Genomic DNA, 21,830 nt, shown 5'->3' with positions numbered 1-21,830 from the left:
CGCACCGCAACAAACAGCAGCCCCCTCTCTTCACAACCAGAGAAAGCCCACGCGCAGCAACGAAGACCCAAAGCAGCCAAAAATAAATAAATAAATAAATAATTTATATTAAAAAAAAAATCCCACAACGAAACGCCCCTTCACACCCACTAGGATGGCTGTAAGCAAAAAATCAGATAAGTGCTGGTGAGGATGTAGAGAAACTGGAACCTCACACGTGGCTGGTGGGAATGAAAAATGGTGTGATCGCTGTGAAAAAGCCTGGCAGTTCCTCAAAATGCTATACCACGTGACCCGGTGATTCCATTGCTAACTATACGCCCAAGAGGAATGAAGACACTTGTTTTCAGTTGAACACAAAAGTTCAAAGCAATGTTACTCACAATATTATCCACAATAGCCAAAAGATAGAAACAACCCAAAATCCATCCGCTGATGAGTGGATACACAAAATGTGGTGGATTCCAAACAATGGAACAGTATTCGGCCACAGAAAGGACTGAAGTGCTGATACCCGACAACATGGATGAACTTGGAAAATATTACGCTAGTGAAAGAAGCCAGGCACAAAAGGCCACACAGTGTATAATCTCATTTACGTGAAATGCCAGAACAGGCAAACCCATAGAGACGGAAAGTAGATTAGTGGTTGCCGAGGAAGATACGAGGAGGAGGAATGTGGAGTCACTGCTAATGAGTATGTGTTTCTCTTTGGGGTGATGAAAACATTCTGGAATTAGAGGCAATCGTTGCACAATCCTATGAATCTACCAGAAACGACTGGATAATACAGTTTTAAATAAAGATGGAACACGGTGGTGTGTGAACTACATCTCAAAGCTGTCATTAAAAGGAAGATCTCTCAGGGGAGTGACACTTCTGCAACCAGAAGCTTTGGGCGGGGAGGGAGGCCAGCCCTTGTGGGATGTGGGGAGGACGTGGGGTCTCGCCACCTCCCGTGACCCAGGCGCCCTCCCCTGCTCGACAGAGCCCAGACCTGGCAGGCCCAGCGGGGCAGGCAGAAGGTGGGCAGGGCTGGCGGGCACTGGTGTGTTGGGATCCGAGGAGATGACCTCGCCTGGCTTCTTGCCCTCGGGCCCCTCAGGGAGCAAATCCGGGGTGCTGTACTTCCCATTGACGTGCTCAAACTCCTGAACCTGGGGCAGGTGGGAGGGAAGCAGGGAGGGAGATGGTCGCAGCTCAGAACCGAGGGCCTCAGGGTGGCCCGTGGGACTGGGGGCGTGCCAGGCTTGGGGTGAGGCAGAGGTGCCGCCTCCACCCGAGGCTGGCCAAGCCACATGTCCTTCTGACTGCAAAAGCCCCTGCCAGCCCCTACCCCCAGCCCGTCCCCACCTGCCAACCCGGCCTCCAGTCCCCACCCAGAGAGGCATCGTGGGTCCATGCCTCTAGCCTGACTCAGACCCTGGACAGCCAGGCACTTGCCCTCTGCCCGCTGACCCCCCAGGGGCACACCTGGGCCGTGGTCGGCCACCAGGAAAAGCCCAGCAAAGGCTACTCACCCACCTTCTTCCTAACTAGTGACATGACCCCGATGCGCGTGAGCACGTGCTGCCTGGAGAGGCCCTCGCGGGGCACGCCGTCTGCGAAGGTCTCCGCGCCATCAGCCCCCGGCTCACACAGGTGCCGCATGAAGAGGGACACATAGGCTCTGGGGTGGGGGGGACTGGGGCTCAGGGAGTGGGGGGCCGGCAGGACCCTCTGAGAGGGCTGGCAGGACCCCCGGGGGACATCCTGGCTGGAATCATCACCCGTCGCCTGCCTCCCAACCAGGCCTGGCTGGGTCAGGCCCCAGGGAAGGACAGAAGAGGGCCCCCGGGCAGGGGACCCTCCTGGGACAGCCCTCGCCCCGGACAACCCAGATCCTTCGCGCTGCCGTTAACACCAGCTGCTCTGGCAGAGGAGACTGGTCAGCGTTCTCTGCAAATAAGCCCTGCCCAGGCCTGGACCCCAGGCACGCCAACATCAGATAGCAGTGAGCTCTCCAGATACCCTTAACCTGGCGGAAACGCCACCCATCGTGCTGGCTCACCTAGCCGGAGCCTGCCACTCCAGGGCGGGCAGCCGCACCCCGGGCCACCACCTCAGCCCCTTTACCTAAACTCCTTCTCACTCTTCCCGCGAAGGTCCCGCACCAGCCAGTGGGAGTTGAAGGCGTCCTGGGGGGGCATGCCCCAGCGCATGATGGCGTTCAAAAAGGCCTTCCGCTGTCGGGCGTTGAAGCCCAGCACCTGGGCCGGTGGAGATCAGGGTGAGGGAGCGGGGAATTCAGAGACGAGGGAGAAAAACACAGGGAAGGGAGAAGCACGGAGGAGCAGGGGCCTCCGGCGGGGGCAGGACCCAGAGGGGCACGGCCCAGGCCCACCTCTACTTGGCACTGACCCAGCGGGACCCCCCAGCCCTCCCGCCCCTCCTCCGCGCCCCGGGAGTGGCAGCAGCGGGGAGCTCTTTGCTCTGAAAGGGGATGAGAGGAATCCAGGGAAGGGGAGCTGGGCGAGTGGGGGTGCACGCAGGCCCCACCTCAATGTTGCCGCCAACCCGGGCGAGAAGCGGGGGCAGGGGCTTGTCCCTGTCGCTCTTCAGCTGCCTCCTGGATTGTCGCCGTCCACCTGGGGGAGCAGCCCGCCATGAGCCCTCAGCCGGGCCCGGGGTCCTGACCCAGCCCACCCAGCAGCTCGCCCCAGGACAGCAGGCCCCCGAGGACCCACTCCGGAGGACGGACGCTTGTCCTGATGCCCCTGGGGCGCCCCACGCTGACCACCAGCTCCCCGACATGCCGCCCGGGCCCCAGCCCAGCGCTGAGACTCACTCTGCCCTTCCGGCCTTTCTTCAAAGTCCTCGTCCTCATCCTCGGATCCAATGGAGTATTCGGACTGGTTGTCTGAGAGCTCGTCCTGCCACTCTGGGGGGGGTCAGGCAGAGGGGTGCAGGGTGAGCCGTCCCAGCAGAAGCCCACCCGAGCCCCCCACACCCAGGGCCACACCAAACCCCTACACCCCAGCCCGAGAACAGTGACAACGAAAACAGCCCTCGCGTACTTTCTGTGAGCTCCCGCAGCATCCCTGCAACCCTGCACTACATCCTAAGGTCTCATATCCCCGTCGTCCCCGTTTTACAGACGGAGGAACTGAGACTTGCCTAAAGCCACACCACTAGCCGTGAGGTCACTGAACCACCACCCATCTTGTTCCCCCAAACACCCCACACCCCACACCTGCCCCGGAGCCCCCTTTCTCCGAGAAGCTCTCGCCACCGCCTCCCGACTCAGGCCACTCCACACGGCCCCTACCCCCCACCGCCAGGGCTTCCCCGCCACAGGGATGCCCTCCCCTCCAGCACGACCCCGCCCACCGGGCACGCACCCTGGTCCTCCTGGGAGGCGTCGTTGTAGTTGACCTGCTTGCGGACGCGCTTGCCTTTGCCCAGGTTGCGGGCCAGGTCCTCCTGCTGCTGCTCGTAGTGGTGCCGGAGCAGCTTCTCCCAGTAGTCGGGGTCCACGTTCTCCTCCTGCTTGATGATCTCCCGCTCCACCTCCTCCTGGGGACGCAGGTGCCGTGGGCTCCGTGAGGGCGGGGCCAGCGCGCATCTCCGCCCCTAGGAGGCCTCGCTGCCTCTACCACATCTCACCCTCTAGGGGCTCAAGGAGGAACTGGAAAGCCTGCCTACTCCAGGAAGCCTTCCCTGATCACCCCCAGCCCCATGTGTTCTTCCTCTTCCTGCTCCTGCCGCGGTAATTCATTCATTCATTCACTTCCCAAGTACTCCCTGGCCTTGCGCCAGGCACTGAGGTATAGAAGAGAATAAGCCCCACCCTTGTCCTCAGGAGGCCCCCAGTTTCAAAAGGAAAACTGGCACGTGGAAGAATAATTAGCACCCAGGGTCCGCGTGGAGGGTGGAGGGCCCACTCAGGAGAGACCAGGGAGCCGGCCTTCAGGATAATCGGTTTCCGAGCGTAGATGGAGAAGCTGCGGTAGGGGCGCGGCGCGGCCGCAAATGGGTGGAGCCGCTGAAAGGAGGGGCGTGATCTCTGGGGGCGGGGCCGAGGAGGGGCGGGGCCGAGGGGCGGGGCTTACCACGCCGTCCTCCTCGCGCACCACGTACTGCGCCACCTTGAAGGAGCTCAGGTATTCGTTCATGTTCTGCAGCTCCGTGTCGTCCGTGGCGTCCTGGTTGCGGTCCAGTAGCTTGGAGATGGCCGCATCATCATAGTGGATCACACTGCTGTCCTCCACGTCCTTGCTGTCACCTGGGGGCAGACAGGCTGCAGAGTTGGGGGACCCCCACCAGGACAGATTCCAGACAGCGGCCCTTCCCAGTCCCCTCCAGGGGTTGCAACAGAGGAGCACGGTGATCAGACAATGTAACAGACCACTGCCCGCCCGGCTACAGTCCACAGGCGGGGGAACCTGACAAAATGGGTTTGGGGGTCCCCCTTCCTCTCCAGGAGCAGCCATCCGGGGTACAGGTGGTCTGGGGGCTGGGCTGGGTTGGCCCCTACCTGGCGGGGTGCTGCCGTGCTTTTTCTTCGCGCTGGCGGCCAGGGCTCCCCCTTTGGAGGACTGGACATCAGGGATGGGCGTGACGGGCCTCTGGCCCTGAGACATCATGCCTGGAGGACAGAGGTGGGGGACCGCAGAGCTGGGGGGCAGCACCCAGAGATGCCACCCTGGCCCTGCCCATCCTGGCCAGGAGGGGGGAGCAGAGGAGGGAAAGGCTGCACACTGGAGATGCCCTGGGAAGGTAGTGTCTCAAGCAGGACCAACCCCCCGTGCCCCGGCACCCAGGATACCCACCCTCCACGTCGTCCTTGAAGAGCTCCTCTGTGCCGAACTTGAGGATGTCGTCCAGCTCCTGCTTGGTCATGGAGCCGGACTTGGAGCCCAGGCCGGGCCGCACCACCAGGTGGGTTAGCATCATCTTGCGCTTGGCCACCTGCGTGATACGCTCCTCCACCGAGGCCCGCGTCACGAAGCGGTAGATCATCACCTTCTTGTTCTGCCCAATGCGGTGGGCGCGGCTGAAGGCCTGGGGGCAACCTGCAGCTTAGCACCCATAGCTCACCCGAGGGCTGGGGGCTCAGCGTCAGGTACCGGAGAGTGGGGGGAGGCATGCACGTGGGCTCACGAACGCGCTCCATGTGGAACCAGCTGCCTGACTGCCCGTGGAGATGTGTGTGCACCAGGGCAGCTGTGCTCGCATCCTGTGTGGCCTCCTGGGGGCCTGGGTGCCTGTGCAGATGGAACTCGGTGTGACTGCAGGTGTGCAAGCGGCAGTGTGGCCAGTGTGCTTATGTAATGACGCCACACGGGGCTCTGATGGCGCTCATGCTGAGATGGGGGCTGCACCTCCCCGGGAGTGACCACTAGTGGGACTGTAAGCCCACCTGTTGAGGAGGCACAGACACCCTGTGAGGACAGGCTGTGATGTGAGGACATGCCTGGGGATCTGCGCGTGAGGTGTCCGTGGGACGTGATCTGGTGTGATTAGATCTGTGTGGGTGACGGTGCACGGGTACACACACGTGTGCGTGAGACATGAGTTTGTGTGTGCGCCCCAAGAGGGTAAAGTGTGTGCGTGCCCAGCCCTGCCCCGAGAGGTGCATGGGTGGCCATGGACAGCAGAGTGTGTCTCTACTCCCACAACCCCTGCCCCCCAACCCTCCCATCCTTCCTCACCAGCCCCATTGCCCCCGCCTCCATCTCTTCCCCTCCCCACCTCCACAGGTCTAGTCCCCTCAACTCTATTTTCCTGTTCCTCCGAAGCTGGCCCCCTCTGGGTCCCAGGACCCCCTCATCCTGCCCCACTCCACGGCCTCGACCCTAAGACTGATGGGACAGACCAGGGGTCATGGTCACACAGATCGCTGCGTGTTCTTGGACACATCCCCTGCCCTCCCTGGGCTGTTTCCTCTTTTGTACAATGCAGGAGCTGGAGGGGCTCACCTCCCAGGTCCCTCTTGGGGCTGGGACTCCACGAGGCGGGTCCAGGGAGAGGTAAAGCCCTGAGACAGTCTGTGGGGGGAGGGAGGGAAAGCCCACAGAGCCAGGGTGAGCGAGGGGCCCTCTAAGAGGGCTCTGGTGTCAGGGCCACACACCTGGATGTCGTTGTGCGGGTTCCAGTCTGAGTCGTAGATGATGACCGTGTCCGCCGTGGCCAAGTTGATGCCCAGGCCACCTGCCCGGGTCGAGAGGAGGAAGCAGAACTGCTGGGCCCCAGGGGCTGAGGAAGAGAAGTGGGCGCCCAGCAGGGTGAGTGAGGGGCACAGCCAGAGGGGTAGGGGTCGGGACAGGTGGATGGCCGACGGGAGACCGGGGCGGGGGGGCTGGAACTGTGACCCCATCACAGGCAACAATGGCCTGAGCTGTGCTCAGGGAAGCCGGAGGAGGCCTGGGGCCCCAGGCGGGTGGACAGAGCAGCCCACCTGAGCCCCATGGATCCCCCAGCTCTGAGCCCTGAGCCAACAGGATGGAGCCAGAATGAGAAGGAACCAATTATCAAAGCTCGGGCGGCAAAGAAGAAACTGCAAACAGCCAGCAAATACGGGCAGAGCCGCTGAGGGTCAGGCCCCAGGGAGCCCTGGAGAACTCGGTCCTTCCCGCCCTCACGGCTCCCCTGCCCGTGATGCTGTCAGAGCAGCCATGGAACACTCAGGGTCCCAGCTCCAGGGCCCAGGCCGACGCTCTGGTCAGTGCCCACTGTGGCAGGACGGCTGGTTCTCAGGCCCATCGGAGCCCTTCACTGAGTGACCTGGGACTGACCACGGCACCCACTCGAGCTGCAAACAGGTCCCCGATCCTCCTGATGCCTCCCGCTTAGACGTGTGCTGGGGCCGCATCGAGATGCTGAAACTACTCGATGTACCTCTGACGTGAGTGGGCAACAGGAAACGCTGCTTTGGGTTTTGGAGCCGTGGGACCCCAGCCCTGTTCTGAGGGTGGGAGGTGGGAAGCAGCCACAAGCCCCAGGGAAAGAGAGCTCATCAGCACTTGCTGCAAACCTGCCACTAAAGCGCTGGACCACTTCCCCCTCCTGAGGTTTCCTCCACTCCAGAGCCAGCTCCTGGCCTGCCCCCCTCACCTCTCCTTCCCAGGCAAGCAAGACAGCAGGTTGGAAGTTCGGGCCTGTGTGGCCCTGCCCTTCCCTCTGTCCTTCCTCTAAGGGAGCGCTGCTCTGCTCTGGCCCTCCCCGCAGCCCGTGTGTTCCGGGGACAGGCCCCATCCGGCCCTGCCTATAACCGGAGGTTTAGCTGGTGTCCGTACCAGAAGCCCACAGGTGCTGGCCAGACCCTCAGCACCGGCTTCATTTAGAAGCAGAGGGATTTTCCTCCCCTTCTGCTTTCCTCCTTGTCTGTTTCTCAGCTCTGAGCAAGTGTTATCTACTGGCTTCTTGCACCCCAGCAGGCCCCTGGCAAGTTCCACAGAATGAATCCCTTTTACCAGCTATTAGGACCTAAGGACTGGTCTGCTTTCTTCGGCCGTTTGAGGAGCAGCTACCCTGACCATGAGTTGAGTGGTCTGGCTAAGAGCCTAGCGTAGGAGGAGAGGCAGACGGGGCCCCCCAGTGAAGGCCCGGGGTGGGGTGGGGCGGGGGTACCGTTGAATCTGTCAATCGCCTCTTGCCGGAGGCCCCCGGTGATGCCACCGTCAATCCGCTCATATTTGTAGCCCTCATACTCCAGGAAGTCCTCCAGGAGGTCCAGCATCTTGGTCATCTGCAGGGGACATGGTATGCCTGAGGCACTGCCGCAGAGCAGGGACCCCATGACAGGTGGGGGACGACAGAGCAGCCTGCTGAGTGGGGAGACAGGTGGGACCCAGGCAGACCTGATGCAGGGCCATTCTCTGAAGAAGAATGCAGCCTCCAACCTCAACCGCCGGAGCCACTCCATCCCCCCACACCAGCCCCACAGCCATCTGCCTAAGACACAGCTCTAAGCACGTGCCTCCCTGCTCTCTCCCCCCAGGATGAAGTCCCAAATCCTCACCTTGGCATTCCAGGCTTGCAGGACTGGTGCCCAGCCCATCTGGGCTTCATTTCCCAATGTTTCCTTCAGACTCTCCAACCATCCCAAATTACCTATACTCTCTTCCCACCCCCTTACCGCCTAGGAAACTCAAACAGCACCTCCTCTGTGATGTCTTCCCTGATTTCACCCTTTCCTATGAGAAGAGAAAAGCAGTCCCTTCTGAGCTCCCATATTCCTCCCATAATCAATCTTGAGAGAGAGTTTGGCTGGATATAAAATTATCAGTCACCATTTTCCCGCAGTGTATTGAAGGTTTTGCAGTTGTCTTCTGCCACCTATTGTTGCTGATGTGAAATCTGAGGACAGTCTGATTCATTCCTTTGTAGATACTAGGTCTGAAGTGTGGCATTTTCCCTATGATGTGCCTAGGGCTTCCTTTCTTTATACAGTAAGCCCCCTACATACGAACCTTCAAGTTGTGAACCTTCAAAGATGCAAACGTGCATTCGCATGTCCAATCACGTAAGTTAGTGCGTGTCTGGCGTACACTGTCACACGCGTGCATCCTCTACAAGCGGTTGTGCTTTTGTGTACTTTACTGTACTGTATAGAGTACAGTAGTACAGTATCTTTATTTCAAGCCCAGGATGTCTGGAAGCAAGCGTAAAAGCGGTGGTGATGGGGCTTCCCTGGTGGCGCAGTGGTTGAGAGTCCGCCTGCCGATGCAGGGGACACGGGTTCGTGCCCCGGTCCAGGAAGACCCCACGTGCCGCGGAGCGGCTGGGCCCGTGAGCCACGGCCGCTGAGCCTGCGCGTCCGGAGCCTGTGCTCCGCAACGGGAGAGGCCACAGCAGTGAGAGGCCTGCGTACCGCAAAAAAAAAAAAAAAAAAAAAAAAAGCGGCGGTGATGTAGCTGGTACTATTGTACTTTTCAAGGTGCTATACTATAAGATTAAAAATGTTTTCTTTATTTTTTGTTTGTTTGTTTTTTATGTGTTATTTGTGTGAAAAGTCTTAAAAACCTGTTACAATACAGTACTATATAGCCGATTGTGTTAGTTGGGTACCTAAGCTAACTTTGTTGGACTTACAAACAAATTTGACTTAACGCACGCTCTCCGAATGCAACTCGTTCACATGTAGGGGACTTACTGTACTTATCTTGCTTGGTACTCAGACCTGAGACCTCACATCTTTCTCCACGTCTGTCTGCAAACTCCCATCAAGTCTGACTTCTCTGCCATTTTCTCTATTTCTTCTTCTGCAGCTCCTAGTGCATAATTACCAGAGCCTCTCAAGGCATCCTCCATGTAATTTCTCAGTCTTATCTTTGTCTCTCTCTGCTGCATTCTGGGGAAATTCCTCAACGCCAGGTTCCCATCCATCCCCATTCTCTTCAACAGTGTTGCGAGTTTATCCAGTCTGTTGAAATGTTTTGCTCTCCATCTCATGCAGACCCTTTTCCTATCCAGTTAGTTTTATTTTATCTCTTGCTGCCTGTGTTTAATCGATTTCTTCGCCATTTATGAGTGTTACTCTGGTATTTTTGAGGTTCCTAAACGTGTTTATTGGAACTTTTTCAGGCTGTGCTATTATTCCTCCCACTTGGGTTCTGCTTACTGTTTTGTGGGGCGTCTCATTCAATGTCTCACTGGACGTTTTCATGAGTTTTGTGATTGGGGTTTTCAGGCTTACTTTGGCTGGCAGCGCTCCATCTCTGTCACCTTCTCTCTGTGCCCACTTCTAGAAGTTGTGCAGTTCCCTCTACTTGGTCCCTTGGGGCCTCAGCCCAGAATCATGTCTTACGTTGGCAGGGGCTGGCGGATTCTGGATCCAGTTTCCAGGCCAGCCCACAGTCACAGGCTTGGTCAGCTTTCCCCAGATTCCTCGGCCTGCTGCAGGCCCAGGGTGGGATCAGGGGCTTGCAGGCAGGAGCAGCTGTTACACGTGGACTGTTGCACACGGAGGAGCCACGTCCTAGTCTCTGGCTCAGTCACACCACCATGGAACATTTTTCACACCAGGCCCCTAGGGCCATCCCTGACCCCCATCACAGAGATGACCTTGGGGCTGGATAACTGTCTCTAACCTCCATCTCCCACACTAGACTATGAGGGTCTTGAGGACAAGAGCTGGACCCCCATGCCTAGCACAGAGCCGCACGTAAGACAGATGCAAAAGGATGAAGGAAGTGCACAGACAAACAAACCTCTGGGGCTGGACAGCTTTGCCTCTGACCGCCCAAAAAGTGATGCCGCAGGATCAAGCTAGAAAGAGGGACACACACACCCCCGCCAAGCTGCCCCCACCACAGGGCCCCACCTTCATGAGAAGCTGGGCTGCACGGGTGAGAGGAGAGGGCTGTCATCCCAGCCTAGACAAACGCTCCGGGAGGAGCAGGCCAGAGGAGCAGCTGGTGGGGTGGACATTGGTCCTCCCCACCAACATGCCCTGAGCACCTTGAACTTGGCGCCCAACCAGCTCTCCTCGGCTGCATCACACCAGGGCCCAGAGGAGCGACTTTTGACACACAACCCACGTGGGGATGGCATCGGGACCTGAGGGCTGCTGGCAGGCTGTGCCCTCAGCTAGTGGGGGCAGGACGCCCTCTGCAGGTGTGGGGTTGGGCTAGGGAAGGCAGGGAGGCCAGCAGCCACCTGGGGGCAGCTCACCTGGGAGAAGATAAGTACACGGTGCCCTTCGTCCCGAAGTTTCTTGAGCATCTTCTGCAGCAACATGAGCTTCCCTGAAGACTTGACCAGAGAGCTGCCATCATAGGAGCCATTGGGCAGGACAGGGGCCTCCTGTGGACACAGCAGAAGGTGGGGCATTGGGGGCTCCCCTCTCCTCTCTGACTCTGCACCAGAGGCCCCAGAGAGTGGACAAGGGCCCAACAGTGGGTGGAGCACCGAGCCCAAGCCCAGGTCAGGCCAGGTTCTGCAGGGCGCATGGGCAGGTCACACGGCGGCTCCCAGCGTCGCGTTCCCCAGGCAGGGCTCAGACTCGCCGGCCCCGCCCTCCATCTCCCCCTGCTGGCGCTCCACCAAGACCACAGGCATCAGTGGGCGAAGGATGACACAGAGCCTTGAGCCAAGCCGGCCTTCCCAGCAGGAATGTGCAGGGCATGTCCAGCCAACACGGCCCCCCAGCTGGGAAGAACCTTAGCCCAAAGGCCTCTGCTGGGCCACCATGGTGAGATCAGCCTGGGGTTGGCTGAGTCTAGGTCACCCACAGCACGGCCTCCACGCCGAACTCTGCATTGGTCTTCTTGTTTGGGGGAAGGGATGGGGGAGGGGGAAGGTGTAAACCATGGAGCGTTTAAATTAGAACCACAATAGCCGTGACCGCGGTGAGCACCGCTGTGCCGAGCTCTCGCCGAGGGCACTGACGTGGACGTTCTGGTCTGGCCCTCACCCTTTCAGGGGGTGCTGTTATTGTCCCCACTTCATAGAGGATAAACCTGGGGCCCCAAGAGGACCACTGACTGTCCTGAGACCAGAGGACTGGAGCCGGGGGTCTGGCTGGGGGTCCAGTCTCTCACCCAGGGCAGCACATCAGATCACCTGGGGGCCCCACCCAGGCCTCCCCGACTGCCAGGTCAGCCCTCGGAATCCTGGCCTGCGGTCCCCTGACGCTGAGGCTGGAGGGGATCCTGTGGTGCCCCGATGCCCCCCATTACTTTATGGTCACGAGGAGGGGTCCAGGGCAGGAGAGGGCCTGGCTGAGCAGTGGGCAGAGGCACGAGGAGGGGTCCAGGGCAGGAGAGGGCCTGGCTGAGCAGTGGGCAGAGGCACGAGGAGGGGTCCAGGGCAGGAGAGGGCCTGGCTGAGCAGTGGGCAGAGGCACGAGGAGGGGTCCAGGGCAGGAGAGGGCCTGGCTGAGCAGTGGGCAGAGGCACGAGGAGGGGTCCAGGGCAGGAGAGGGCCTGGCTGAGCAGTGGGGACCCATATCGCCTCCAAATCCTCATTCCCAGCAGCCAGGGGCACCACGGCGGCCACAGCTGCTTGCCACGAGGGCCACAGAAAACCCACCACGACACAGCCACATGCACCTACCACGGCCTCAGGCCCTTCCATGGCAGCCTCAGGCACTCACCATGGTGGTCAAGGGCACCTACCACGGTGGCCACAGTGGCAGCCACGGGGACCTACCACAGCGGCCACTGGGAAGAGGTAAGGGTGGTTGCAACACTTCTTCAGGTCCATCATGATGTTGAGCAGTGACACCTGGTTCCCACCCCCCTTGGAGTTCAGCGCCTCGAAGTTCCGCGTGAGGATGAACTTGTAGTACTTCCTGCCAGAGGAAGGAGGAAAGGCAAGCTGGATACATCTGGCCACACCAGCCTCCGAGAGGGCACTCTGCTCTGCGGGGAGCCTGGGGGCTGCTGCCCTAGTACCAGTTACAGAAAGACCACGGGGGGCCCCGAGAGGTGAAGCCACAGGCCTGGCGCTGCCCAGCAAGTTGCTGGGGGACAGTGCAAGGGCCCAGGCAGCCCCAACCCTGGTCGCTGAAACCTAAGAGGCCCCAAGAAGGAAGTATGTGCAAAAGGCGAGTTGAGGCCTGGGCGGGGCCGAAAGGCCCTCCCACCCACCCGGGGCAGCAGCCCAGGAAGGCCAGGTCAGGCCCTTCTGATCTAGAAGACAAGCCCAGGGGACACGGGGCAGGCTGCTCACTTCTGCATCTGGCTCAGCTCCACGCGGACGATCAGCTCGGTCTTGGCCGGCATGTTCTTGAACACATCAGCCTTGAGCCGCCTTAGCATGTGCGGCCCCAGCAGGTCATGCAGCTTCTTGATCTGGTCTTCCTTGGAGATGTCGGCAAACTCCTCCAGGAAGCCCTCCAGGTTGCTGCAAGAAAAAGCTGGGATGAGAGCCTGCAGCAGGCCAAAGCCCTCTGCAAAGGGAACCAGGATTGGGGTGGGGGAGCGGGCCAGCCAGCCCGCCCCCGGCCACCTGCCAGAGGGTCACAGGGCAGGCCTGTCACAGGGCAGGCTGGCTGGTGGGCCACGGAGCCCTGGCCCTGCCCTAGGTGTCCTTCCAGTCTCTGTCTAAGCCTGTGTCACCCCCACCCATCGCAGCTGTCTCAGCCACACAGGATGCCTTCCTGTCCTCAGAGCTGTCCTGGACATGCAGTCTCTAGGACTCTTAGCCATATCGCAGATAAGGAAACTGAGGCTGATGGGTGCCCAAGGTTATACAGTCCAGCCTGCCCTCGTATCTACATCTCCTGATTCCAGAATCAGCATTCTCCACCCTGAGTCCCCTGAGTAGGAAACTGAGGGGTCAGATGAAGACAGGAAGGCCGGAGCTCTGTCTTCACCCCCATCTCCACCACCACCACCCCAGCCTTCTGCCTCCCATCGCTGCCCCCCATGTGGTCACTTCAATCTTTGTGGAGGGACAGGAATGGGCCAGGGGTGTGGGGAAGGGACAGGATCCCAGGAGGACCCCCAGGGTCTTCAGGGGCAGAGCTGAGGAAAAATGGCAGGATTGGCAGCAGCAGATGTTTCCCAGGGGCTCGGCACGGCCCAGCACACTGCTAACACTCCCACGTTACCGATGAGGAAACCGAGGTCCAGCGAGCAGCCCCAGAGCCGGGACGGGCACTGACCCCTCTTCGCTGGCTGCCCCCCACCCCAGCTCCCCAGCCGGCCCCCCCGACTCACTTGAACCTCTCTGGAGTCAGGAAATTGAGCAGGTGGAAGAGCTCCTCCAGGTTGTTCTGAAGGGGGGTCCCCGTCAGCAGCAGCTTGTAATCGATCTTGTAGCTGTTCAGGACCCTAAAGAACTTGGGGAGGGGGGACAGGGGGCCTGTCAGGGGGCACCAGGCGGCCGGCCCATCCAGGGAGCACCGGAGCCAGCGGTCAGCACTTCCTACCTTGGACTGGTTGTTCTTGAGCCGGTGGGCCTCATCCACCACGAGGCAGGCCCACTCAATGGAGCCCAGGATGGCCTGGTCGATGGTGATGAGCTCGTAGGAGGTGAGCAGGACATGGAATTTGATCTGCACTTCTTTCTGGAGGGAGAGGGAGGCGTTTGGGAGGAGAGCTGGGAGAGCAGCAGATCAGGGTCTCCAGAGACGAAGGGGCGAGGAGGAGTGTGGACAGGACCCCCAGAGAGCCCAGGGAGCCCTGGGACTGAGAGGAAGACACAGGCCACTGAGCAAAGGGGTCAGCTGAGGCCCAGGAAGGGCTGAGAGAGGCAGAGGGGAGCCTGTAGGCGGCACCTGGGTGTGCACCAGCCCTGCTCTTTTGGGCTAGACCTTGGTCAAGGTAATTAACCTCCCCAAGCCTCAGTCGCCTCACCTGTAAAAAGGGAGCAATACTGTCTACAGGAGGAATGCCACAAGAATTAAAAGGGCAAGTCTGTTCCTCAAAAAATTACACATATTACGGAGAACAGTATGGAGATTGCTTAAAAAAACTATAAAAATAGGGCTTCCCTGGTGGCGCAGGGGTTGGGAGTCCGCCTGCCGATGCAGGGGACGCAGGTTCGTGCCCCGGTCCGGGAGGATCCCACGTGCTGTGGGGCGGCTGGGCCCGTGAGCCATGGCCACTGAGCCTGCACGTCCGGAGCCTGTGCTCCGCAACGGGAGAGGCCACAACAGTGAGAGGCCTGCGTACCGCAAAAAAAAAAAAAAAAAAAAAAAAAAAAAGCTATAAAAATAGAGCTACCATATGATCCAGCAATCCCACTCCTGGGCATATATCCAAAGAAAAGCATAATTTGAAAAGACACATGCACCCCAGTGTTCACTGCAGCACTATTTACAAGAGCCAAGACACGGAAACAATGTAAGTTTCCATCAACAGAGGAATGGATAAAGAGGATGTGGTACATACATACAATGGAATATTACTCAGCCATAAAAAAAATGAAACAATGCCATTCACAGCAACATGGATGGACCTAGAAATTGTCATACTGAGTTGAAGTAAGTCAGACAAAGACAAATATCATATGATATCGCTTATATGTGGAATCTAAAAAAATGGTACAAATGAACCTTTTTTACAAGAGAGAAACAGAGTCACAGATGTAGAAAACAGACTTCTGGTTATGGGGAAAAACAGGGGGAGGGATAAATTGGGAGACTGGGATTGACATATACACACTACTATATATGAAATAGATAACTAATAAGGACCTACTGTATAGCACAGGGAACTCTACTCAATACTCTGTAATGACCTATATGGGAAAAGAATCTAAAAAAGAATGGATATATGTATATGGATAACCCAGTCACTTTGCTGTACACCTGAAACGAAGACAACATTGTAAATCAACTATACGCCAATAAAATTTTTTAAAAATAATATAAAAACAAAAACAAACAAAATTACACATAGAATTGCCATGTGATCCAGCATTTCCAATTCTGGTTATAGACCCAGAAGAAGTGAAAGCAGGGACTTGAATGAATATTTCTGCACACCTATGTTCATAGCATTATTCACAAGAACCAAAAGGTAGAAACGCTCAAGCATCCACAGGCAGATGAATGGATAAACAAAAGGTGGTCTATCACACGATGGAATATCATCCAGCCTTAAAAAGGAAAGAAATCCTGACACAGGCTACAACGTGCTGAGTGAAACGAGCCAGGCACAAAAGGACGAATACTGTATGATTCCACTTACATGAAGTACCAAGAATAATCAAATTCAGAGACCAAAAGCAGGAGGTTGCCAGGGGCTGGTGGAAGTTAGTGTTTAATGGGGACAGAGTTTCAGTTTTACAAGATGAGCAGCTCTGGAGATGGGGGTGATGGCTGCACAGCAGTATAAATGTCCTTGATGTCCACGAACCGTACTTGTAAAAATGGTTAAGATGATACACTTTAAGTTATGTGTATTTTCCTACAATTTTAAAAAATAAAGTAAATTGAAAAGCTGAGGGCTTCCCTGGTGGCGCAGTGGTTGAGAATCTGCCTGCTAATGCAGGGAACACGGGTTCGAGCCCTGGTCTGGGAGGATCCCACATGCCGCGGAGCAACTAGGCCCGTGAGCCACAACTACTGAGCCTGTGCGTCTGGAGCCTGTGCTCCGCAACAAGAGAGGCCGTGATAGTGAGAGGCCAGCACACCGCGATGAAGAGAGGCCCCCCCCTTGCCACAACTAGAGAAAGCCCTCGCACAGAAACAAAGACCCAACACAGCAAAAATAAATAAATTAATAAACTCCTACCCCCAACATCTTCTTTAAAAAAAAAAGGCTGAGTCAGCAAAGCACCCAGCCCATCGCAGGATCCCAGGGTGAGCTCAGAAGTTGTTTCTGTGACTGCTAGGCCCACAGGCCCATCCCTCTAGAATCACTGAGTCATTCCCTCACTCAACAAATAGTTATTGAGAATTCCCTGGCGGTTCAGTAGTTAGGACTCAGCGCTTTCACTGCCATAGCCCGGGGTTCAATCTCTGGCCGGGGAACTAAGATTCCCACAAGCTTCGCGGCGCAGCCAAAAAAACAAACCCACACAAATAGTTACTGAGCATCTCCTGGGGCCACGACCATCCCCAGACGAGGGAGAAAGCCGAGGTGAGGAACCCTGGGGAGGCTGGAGGTGATCCGCCAGCCCCCAGCACTGCAGGTAGCACGTGAGAGCGCCAAGACTGCCTGAGTGCCCCCGCGTGCCAGGCGCGGGAAGTACCGGGTGCTTTGTGTCCTCGATTCTCAGAGTGCAGCCTGAGAATCAAAAGCATGCACATCATCTGGGACTCTGTCAGGCCCCACCCCAGAGCTGCGGGATCAGAACCTGCCCTTCAACAAGGCCCCTGCTGACCCGGGGGCACAGGGAAGTCTGAGCGGCCCTGCCTAATGCTTATTCATTCGACCCTCCACAACTCTAGACTGGGTCTGTTATCTCCATTTTGCTGAGAAGATTCTGAAGCACAGAGAGGCTAAGTGACTTGCCAGAGGTCACACAGCTGGTGGACTGGGTTGAATCGTGTCCCTTCAAGATCCATGTCCACCCAAAACCTCAGAATATGACCTTTTTTGGAGCTCGGGTGTTTGCAGGTGTCATTAGTTAAAATGAGGTCATCCTGGATTAGGGTGGTGTCTTTATAAGAAGAGGAGACACAGACACACAGGGGAGACGGCCGCATGACAACAGAGGCAGAAACCCAAGTGATTCAGCCGCAAACCAAGGACTGCCAAGGAACGCCTGCCGCCACCAGATGCTGGAAGAGGCGCGGAAGGGTCCTCCCCCAGAGCTTCAGGGGGAGCAGGACCCCGCCGACAGCTGGATCTCGGACTCCTGGCCTCCAGAACGGCGAGAGGATACATTCTGTTGCTGTTTTCAGCCCCACCGCCACCCTGTTTATGGTTCTTTGCCCCAGGACATGGATACAGCAGGTAACTCTGCCTCAAGAGAAGCTCCGTGCCAGCTACTACCTACCTCCACCAGGGCCCAAGAGAAGAGACCCCAGGTGGACTGCAGGGCCCCTGCGGCCCGCAGGGCAGACTGGGCACCTGTGCAGGGTCCCCGGGGTCAGGAGTGCTCACCTTCATCCGGAACACCTTCTTCCCACTCCGAATGGCATTGTCCTCAAACGAAAACTCGTTCTCCCGGATCACAGAGCGGCTCTCCTTGTCCCCCGTGTAGGTGACCACGTAGAAGTCGGGCGCCCACATCTCAAACTCACGTTCCCAGTTGATGATGGTGGACAGGGGCGCACTGACCAGGTAGGGCCCCTTGGAGTGGCCCTGGGGAGGGAGACGGACGCGCTGAGGCTGCCGGCCCACAGCCAGCACCGGCTACCCCTCCCCAGCCGCCCAGCCTGGGCCTCAAACCTCCTTGTACAGGGAGTAGAGGAAGACGATGGTCTGCACTGTCTTGCCCAGACCCATCTCATCGGCCAGGATGGTGTCGGTGCCCTGGGCCCAGGAAAAGCGCAGCCAGTTAAGGCCCTCCAGCTGGTACGGGTGCAGTGTGCCGCCCGTGGAGTCGATGTACCACGGCTGCTTGTCAAACTTGACCGTGGGCTGCAAGGAGGCAGAGGTTCAGACGTACGCTGGATCCTGGGCCACCAGGGCCCAGCCCCCAGGCCTTTGCACACGCAGTTCCTTATGACTGGGGTACTCTTCCCACTCCTCTCATCCCTGCTAACTTATTCATCCTTCAGGTCACAGCTGGAATGCTTCTTCCTCCAGGAAGTCCTCCCTGACTCCTGGCCCAGCTTAGGTGTTCCCACCACGTCCTCCCTTGTCGACCCTATACTTTTCCTATCAGGGCAGTTTACCAAGTGTTGGATTCTCTGACTTTAAGCCCAGCTTGTGGTCACCATATTGGTGACCTGCTCCTCTGAGTCCCATACAGTGACCAGGACACAGTGAGCACTTAGGCAACATTTGTTGGATGCATGCCCAGGATGCCTGATCCCGAACATCACCTCTTTTATCCTGCAGCTCGGGGCCACCTCCCCCATGAAGTCCTCCTGATGTATCAGACCCATTCACCTTTCCCTGGCATCCCACAGTCTCAAGCCGATCTCCCACTTCTGTGTGTACGCGCCACGGGCCCTTGGAAGATGAGCACTTCGTGAAACAGGGGGCAGGGCCTTGTTCCCCCAGGGCCAGCCCAGGGCTAGGTGCTAGCAGACACCCAGAGAAGTTTGCTAAATGAATAACAGTCAACCTTCCACTCCCCGATGGGCTCAAAGCTCCGGGGCAAGTTGTGGGTCTCCTGCCCCTGAACAGATAAGAATGGTGTGTAATTAGCAAATCAGCAATTATGTTCCTGAAGTAGGAAACACACTTTTTGATTTAAGTGCTTGGAACTAGCTCAACTAAAGGAATGCAATTTCGTGAGCTGCGCTGAGTAGAGACTATCTGCTCCACAGTCTGTGCACTGGTGACCCATCCTTCAAATCGCTCTGTCCCCCAGGAGCTGCCGCTCTGCATGAGGCTGGGGGACCCAGACCCCAGGGTGTGAGCCCTCCCCTGCGGGGAAGGGCTGGGTCCTGTCACCCTTGTCCCTGACTGAGCCGTAGAGCCCCCTCCTGCACAGGTGCGGCTCCGTGTGCATAGACCCGCAGTACGAGTTCTCCGGAGACCTCCGGAGACCATACCCTCCGCCACGGCCAAGCCTCGGTGGAGGCCCTGGCAACCCCACCCCGGAGCCCCTCCCCGCTCACATCCACAATGGGCGTGTCCGGGGGCTTCTCCTGTTTGTCGTCCTTCAGCTTCTTGCCCTTCTTGACCAGCCTCTTGGGCAGCCTGGCGTCCTCCCCCAGCATCAATTCCCTGGGAAAGAGCCCAGGATGATGAGAGCAGAGCTCAGGCTGGTGGGGGGTGGGAGGCCCCGCCCAGGGGCCCCACCGTGGCCCACCTGTGGCCCCAGTAGGCCTGCTTCAGGTTGTCGTAGTAGGGGATGTCAATGTCGTCAATCTCCCAGGTGCACTGGTCGTAGGGCAGGTCTTTCCACTTGATCAGGTAATGCACATCCCCCTTTTTGTCGAAGCTGCAACATGGTAAACAGATGGAGGAGGGCGGGTCACCCAGGCAAGAGTCCACGGAGGGCACCTCACAGGATGCAAAGCCTCTCACCCCCGCGGTCCCCTGGGAGCCCCAGCCAGGAGGGCGGCACCAGGCAGGGACTCCAGAGAGGTGAGACAGCTTGGCCAAGGCCACACAGCTAGTGAGAGGGAGGGAGGAGGGAACGGGTTGAGTGGCAGAGCAGAGGGACATCTGGGAGGCCACGCTAATGGGGGAGCACAGAACCAGCATCCACTCCATCCTCGGTGGCTGTGAATCCCATTCAGTCATGAGGATTCCCCCGGAATTCTCAATTACTGAGTCAGATGGTTCTCCCCTGACCACAGACCTTCGTTTTCTCGCTTAAAAACTCCCAAAGAGGGGGCTTCCTTGGTGGCGCAGTGTTTGAGAGTCCGCCTGCCAATGCAGGGGACACGGGTTCGTGCCTCGGTCCGGGAAGATCCCACATGCCGCGGAGCAGCTGGGCCCGTGAGCCATGGCCGCTGAGCCTGCGCATCCGGAGGCTGTGTTCCGCAACGGGAGAGGCCACAACGGTGAGAGGCCCACGTACGGCAAAAAAAAAAAAAAAAAAAAAACTCCCAAAGAGGGACTTCCCTGGCGGTCCAGTGGTTAAGACTCCGAGCTTCCACTGCAGGGGGCACGGGTTTCATCCCTGGTCGGGGAACTAAGATCCCGCATGCCGCACGGAGTGGCCAAAAAAAAAAAGAAAAAACCTCCCAAGGACTGGAGGGGTGCCCATCCCGGTCTGGGGCCAATCCCTGCAAAGTAGAGAGGAATGTAATTCTTGCAGGTGGGATGCCCTCTCCCAAAGACCCCCGCGGACACGGACCTGATGCCCCAGCCAGCAGCCCAGAGGGGTTGCTGCAGAGAAGCACCTTGCACTGCAGCTTGAATGTGGCTCCTGGGAGGGGCCTGGGGCCTCCCACCCAACCTGAGTGCACTGGGCAACCGAGCCAGGGCAGCGCTGCAGGGCCAGGGGTGCCACGGCTAGCCTGGGGGCCATGGACAGAAAGACCGATCCCCAGTCACTGTGGAAACCGATGGATTTTTTTTTTTCAATAAATGGTTGGTTGTTACTCAGACTCCATTCAGGTAATACATTTGGAGGAAATTCACCTACCCCGCTTTGAAAGCAGGGAGAAAACTTGCCACTTTTGTTTTGAACATGCAATTTAACAAAGGTAAAAAAATTGTGGATCAGTTCAATGGGGGGGGGGCTCAGGTCACATGAGGGCTGGGGATGGGAGGATGAGGCATGTCATAGTCGAGGGAGTACTTTTTCAAATTCCCCTGGCCCATCTTCCTGACGGCCACGCTAGCAGGCGCTAGCACACTCCTTGAACCCCCGCGGCAGCCCTGTGGGGTGGGTACTCTCATTATCCCATTTCACGTGAGAAACACAGAAGCACAGAGCCCGGAAAATGGGAGCCAGGGCTGAAATCCGACCGACAGGATCAGGTTCTTAAACTCTGCTCTACCCAACTCCTGCCTTCGGGACGCCTGTGGTCTGCTGGATCCCAAGTCCCCCCGAGGCAGAGCCTCCGTGGGCCCCACCCTGAGCCCACCTGTCAGCCACCTTCGGTTCTCAAGCGCCTGAGCTCAAGAATGAGCAAGAGGGGCTTCCCTGGTGGCGCAGTGGTTAAGAATCTGCCTGCCAACGCAGGGGACGCAGGTTCGAGCCCTGGTCCGGGAAGATCCCACATGCCACGGAGCAACTAAGCCCGTGCGCCACAACTACTGAGCCTGTGAGTCACAACTACTGAAGCCCGCGCACCTAGAGCCCATGCTCTGCAACAAGAGAAGTGGCAGAGCAGAGGGAGATGGGAGGCCACGCACCACAACGAAGAGCAGTCCCTGCTCACGGCAACTAGAGAAAGCCCACACGCAACAACAAAGACCCCATGCAGCCAAAAATAAATAAAATTAATTAACTAATTAAAAAAAAAGAATGAGCAAAACCTCCCACCTCCCCACCAAACCAAAGCCACTCTTGCAGTCCGGGGCCCCCCTGCCTTGGTGTCTGCGTCTGGTCTCTGCAGCCTCTGACCACCGTCACCTGGGCAATTTCACACTGCTCAACAAAGAGTTGTTGCAGGGGCACTGGGGTTTGGAACAGTGGCTAAGAAAGCAAGTCCTGCCCTCAGAAAAGCACTGGGTTCAAATCCCAGCACCCCTGCCTCTTGCCTGTGTGACTCTGGGCAAGTGACTTAACCGTGCTGGCATCCATAAACACGAAGGCGGAAATAAAACACCTACCTCTTGATAGATGGCACTCGGTGGTGTCAGCTGTGTTATAAAGGAGCAGCAAGCATGTACTCACTCCACAGCTCAGGCCCACCCGGGTCCCCA

General features: G+C 57.9%; 1 protein-coding gene across 1 annotated transcript in view; it reads right to left on the bottom strand.

The window, feature by feature from the left end:
- The window catches only part of CHD5 (chromodomain helicase DNA binding protein 5), a 62,864-nt gene that overhangs the window by 13,138 nt on the left and 27,896 nt on the right, over window positions 1–21,830 (bottom strand). The window contains exons 12-31 of the mRNA XM_060141616.1: window positions 19,315–19,446; window positions 19,121–19,229; window positions 17,778–17,969; window positions 17,490–17,690; window positions 13,862–13,999; window positions 13,650–13,771; window positions 12,658–12,831; window positions 12,136–12,277; window positions 10,657–10,788; window positions 7,612–7,729; window positions 6,113–6,237; window positions 4,812–5,043; window positions 4,517–4,627; window positions 4,092–4,264; window positions 3,381–3,555; window positions 2,828–2,920; window positions 2,539–2,627; window positions 2,116–2,249; window positions 1,525–1,669; window positions 998–1,157 (exon numbers count right to left, since the gene is read on the bottom strand). Of these exons, the coding sequence (XP_059997599.1) occupies window positions 998–1,157; window positions 1,525–1,669; window positions 2,116–2,249; window positions 2,539–2,627; window positions 2,828–2,920; window positions 3,381–3,555; window positions 4,092–4,264; window positions 4,517–4,627; window positions 4,812–5,043; window positions 6,113–6,237; window positions 7,612–7,729; window positions 10,657–10,788; window positions 12,136–12,277; window positions 12,658–12,831; window positions 13,650–13,771; window positions 13,862–13,999; window positions 17,490–17,690; window positions 17,778–17,969; window positions 19,121–19,229; window positions 19,315–19,446 (2,897 nt within the window). The remainder of the gene's footprint in view (window positions 1–997; window positions 1,158–1,524; window positions 1,670–2,115; window positions 2,250–2,538; window positions 2,628–2,827; window positions 2,921–3,380; window positions 3,556–4,091; window positions 4,265–4,516; window positions 4,628–4,811; window positions 5,044–6,112; window positions 6,238–7,611; window positions 7,730–10,656; window positions 10,789–12,135; window positions 12,278–12,657; window positions 12,832–13,649; window positions 13,772–13,861; window positions 14,000–17,489; window positions 17,691–17,777; window positions 17,970–19,120; window positions 19,230–19,314; window positions 19,447–21,830) is intronic.

The sequence above is a fragment of the Lagenorhynchus albirostris genome, chromosome 2 (assembly GCF_949774975.1).
Source record: "Lagenorhynchus albirostris chromosome 2, mLagAlb1.1, whole genome shotgun sequence".
Taxonomy (NCBI): Eukaryota; Metazoa; Chordata; class Mammalia; order Artiodactyla; family Delphinidae; genus Lagenorhynchus; species Lagenorhynchus albirostris.
This window is presented reverse-complemented; position numbering and strand designations above follow the sequence as displayed.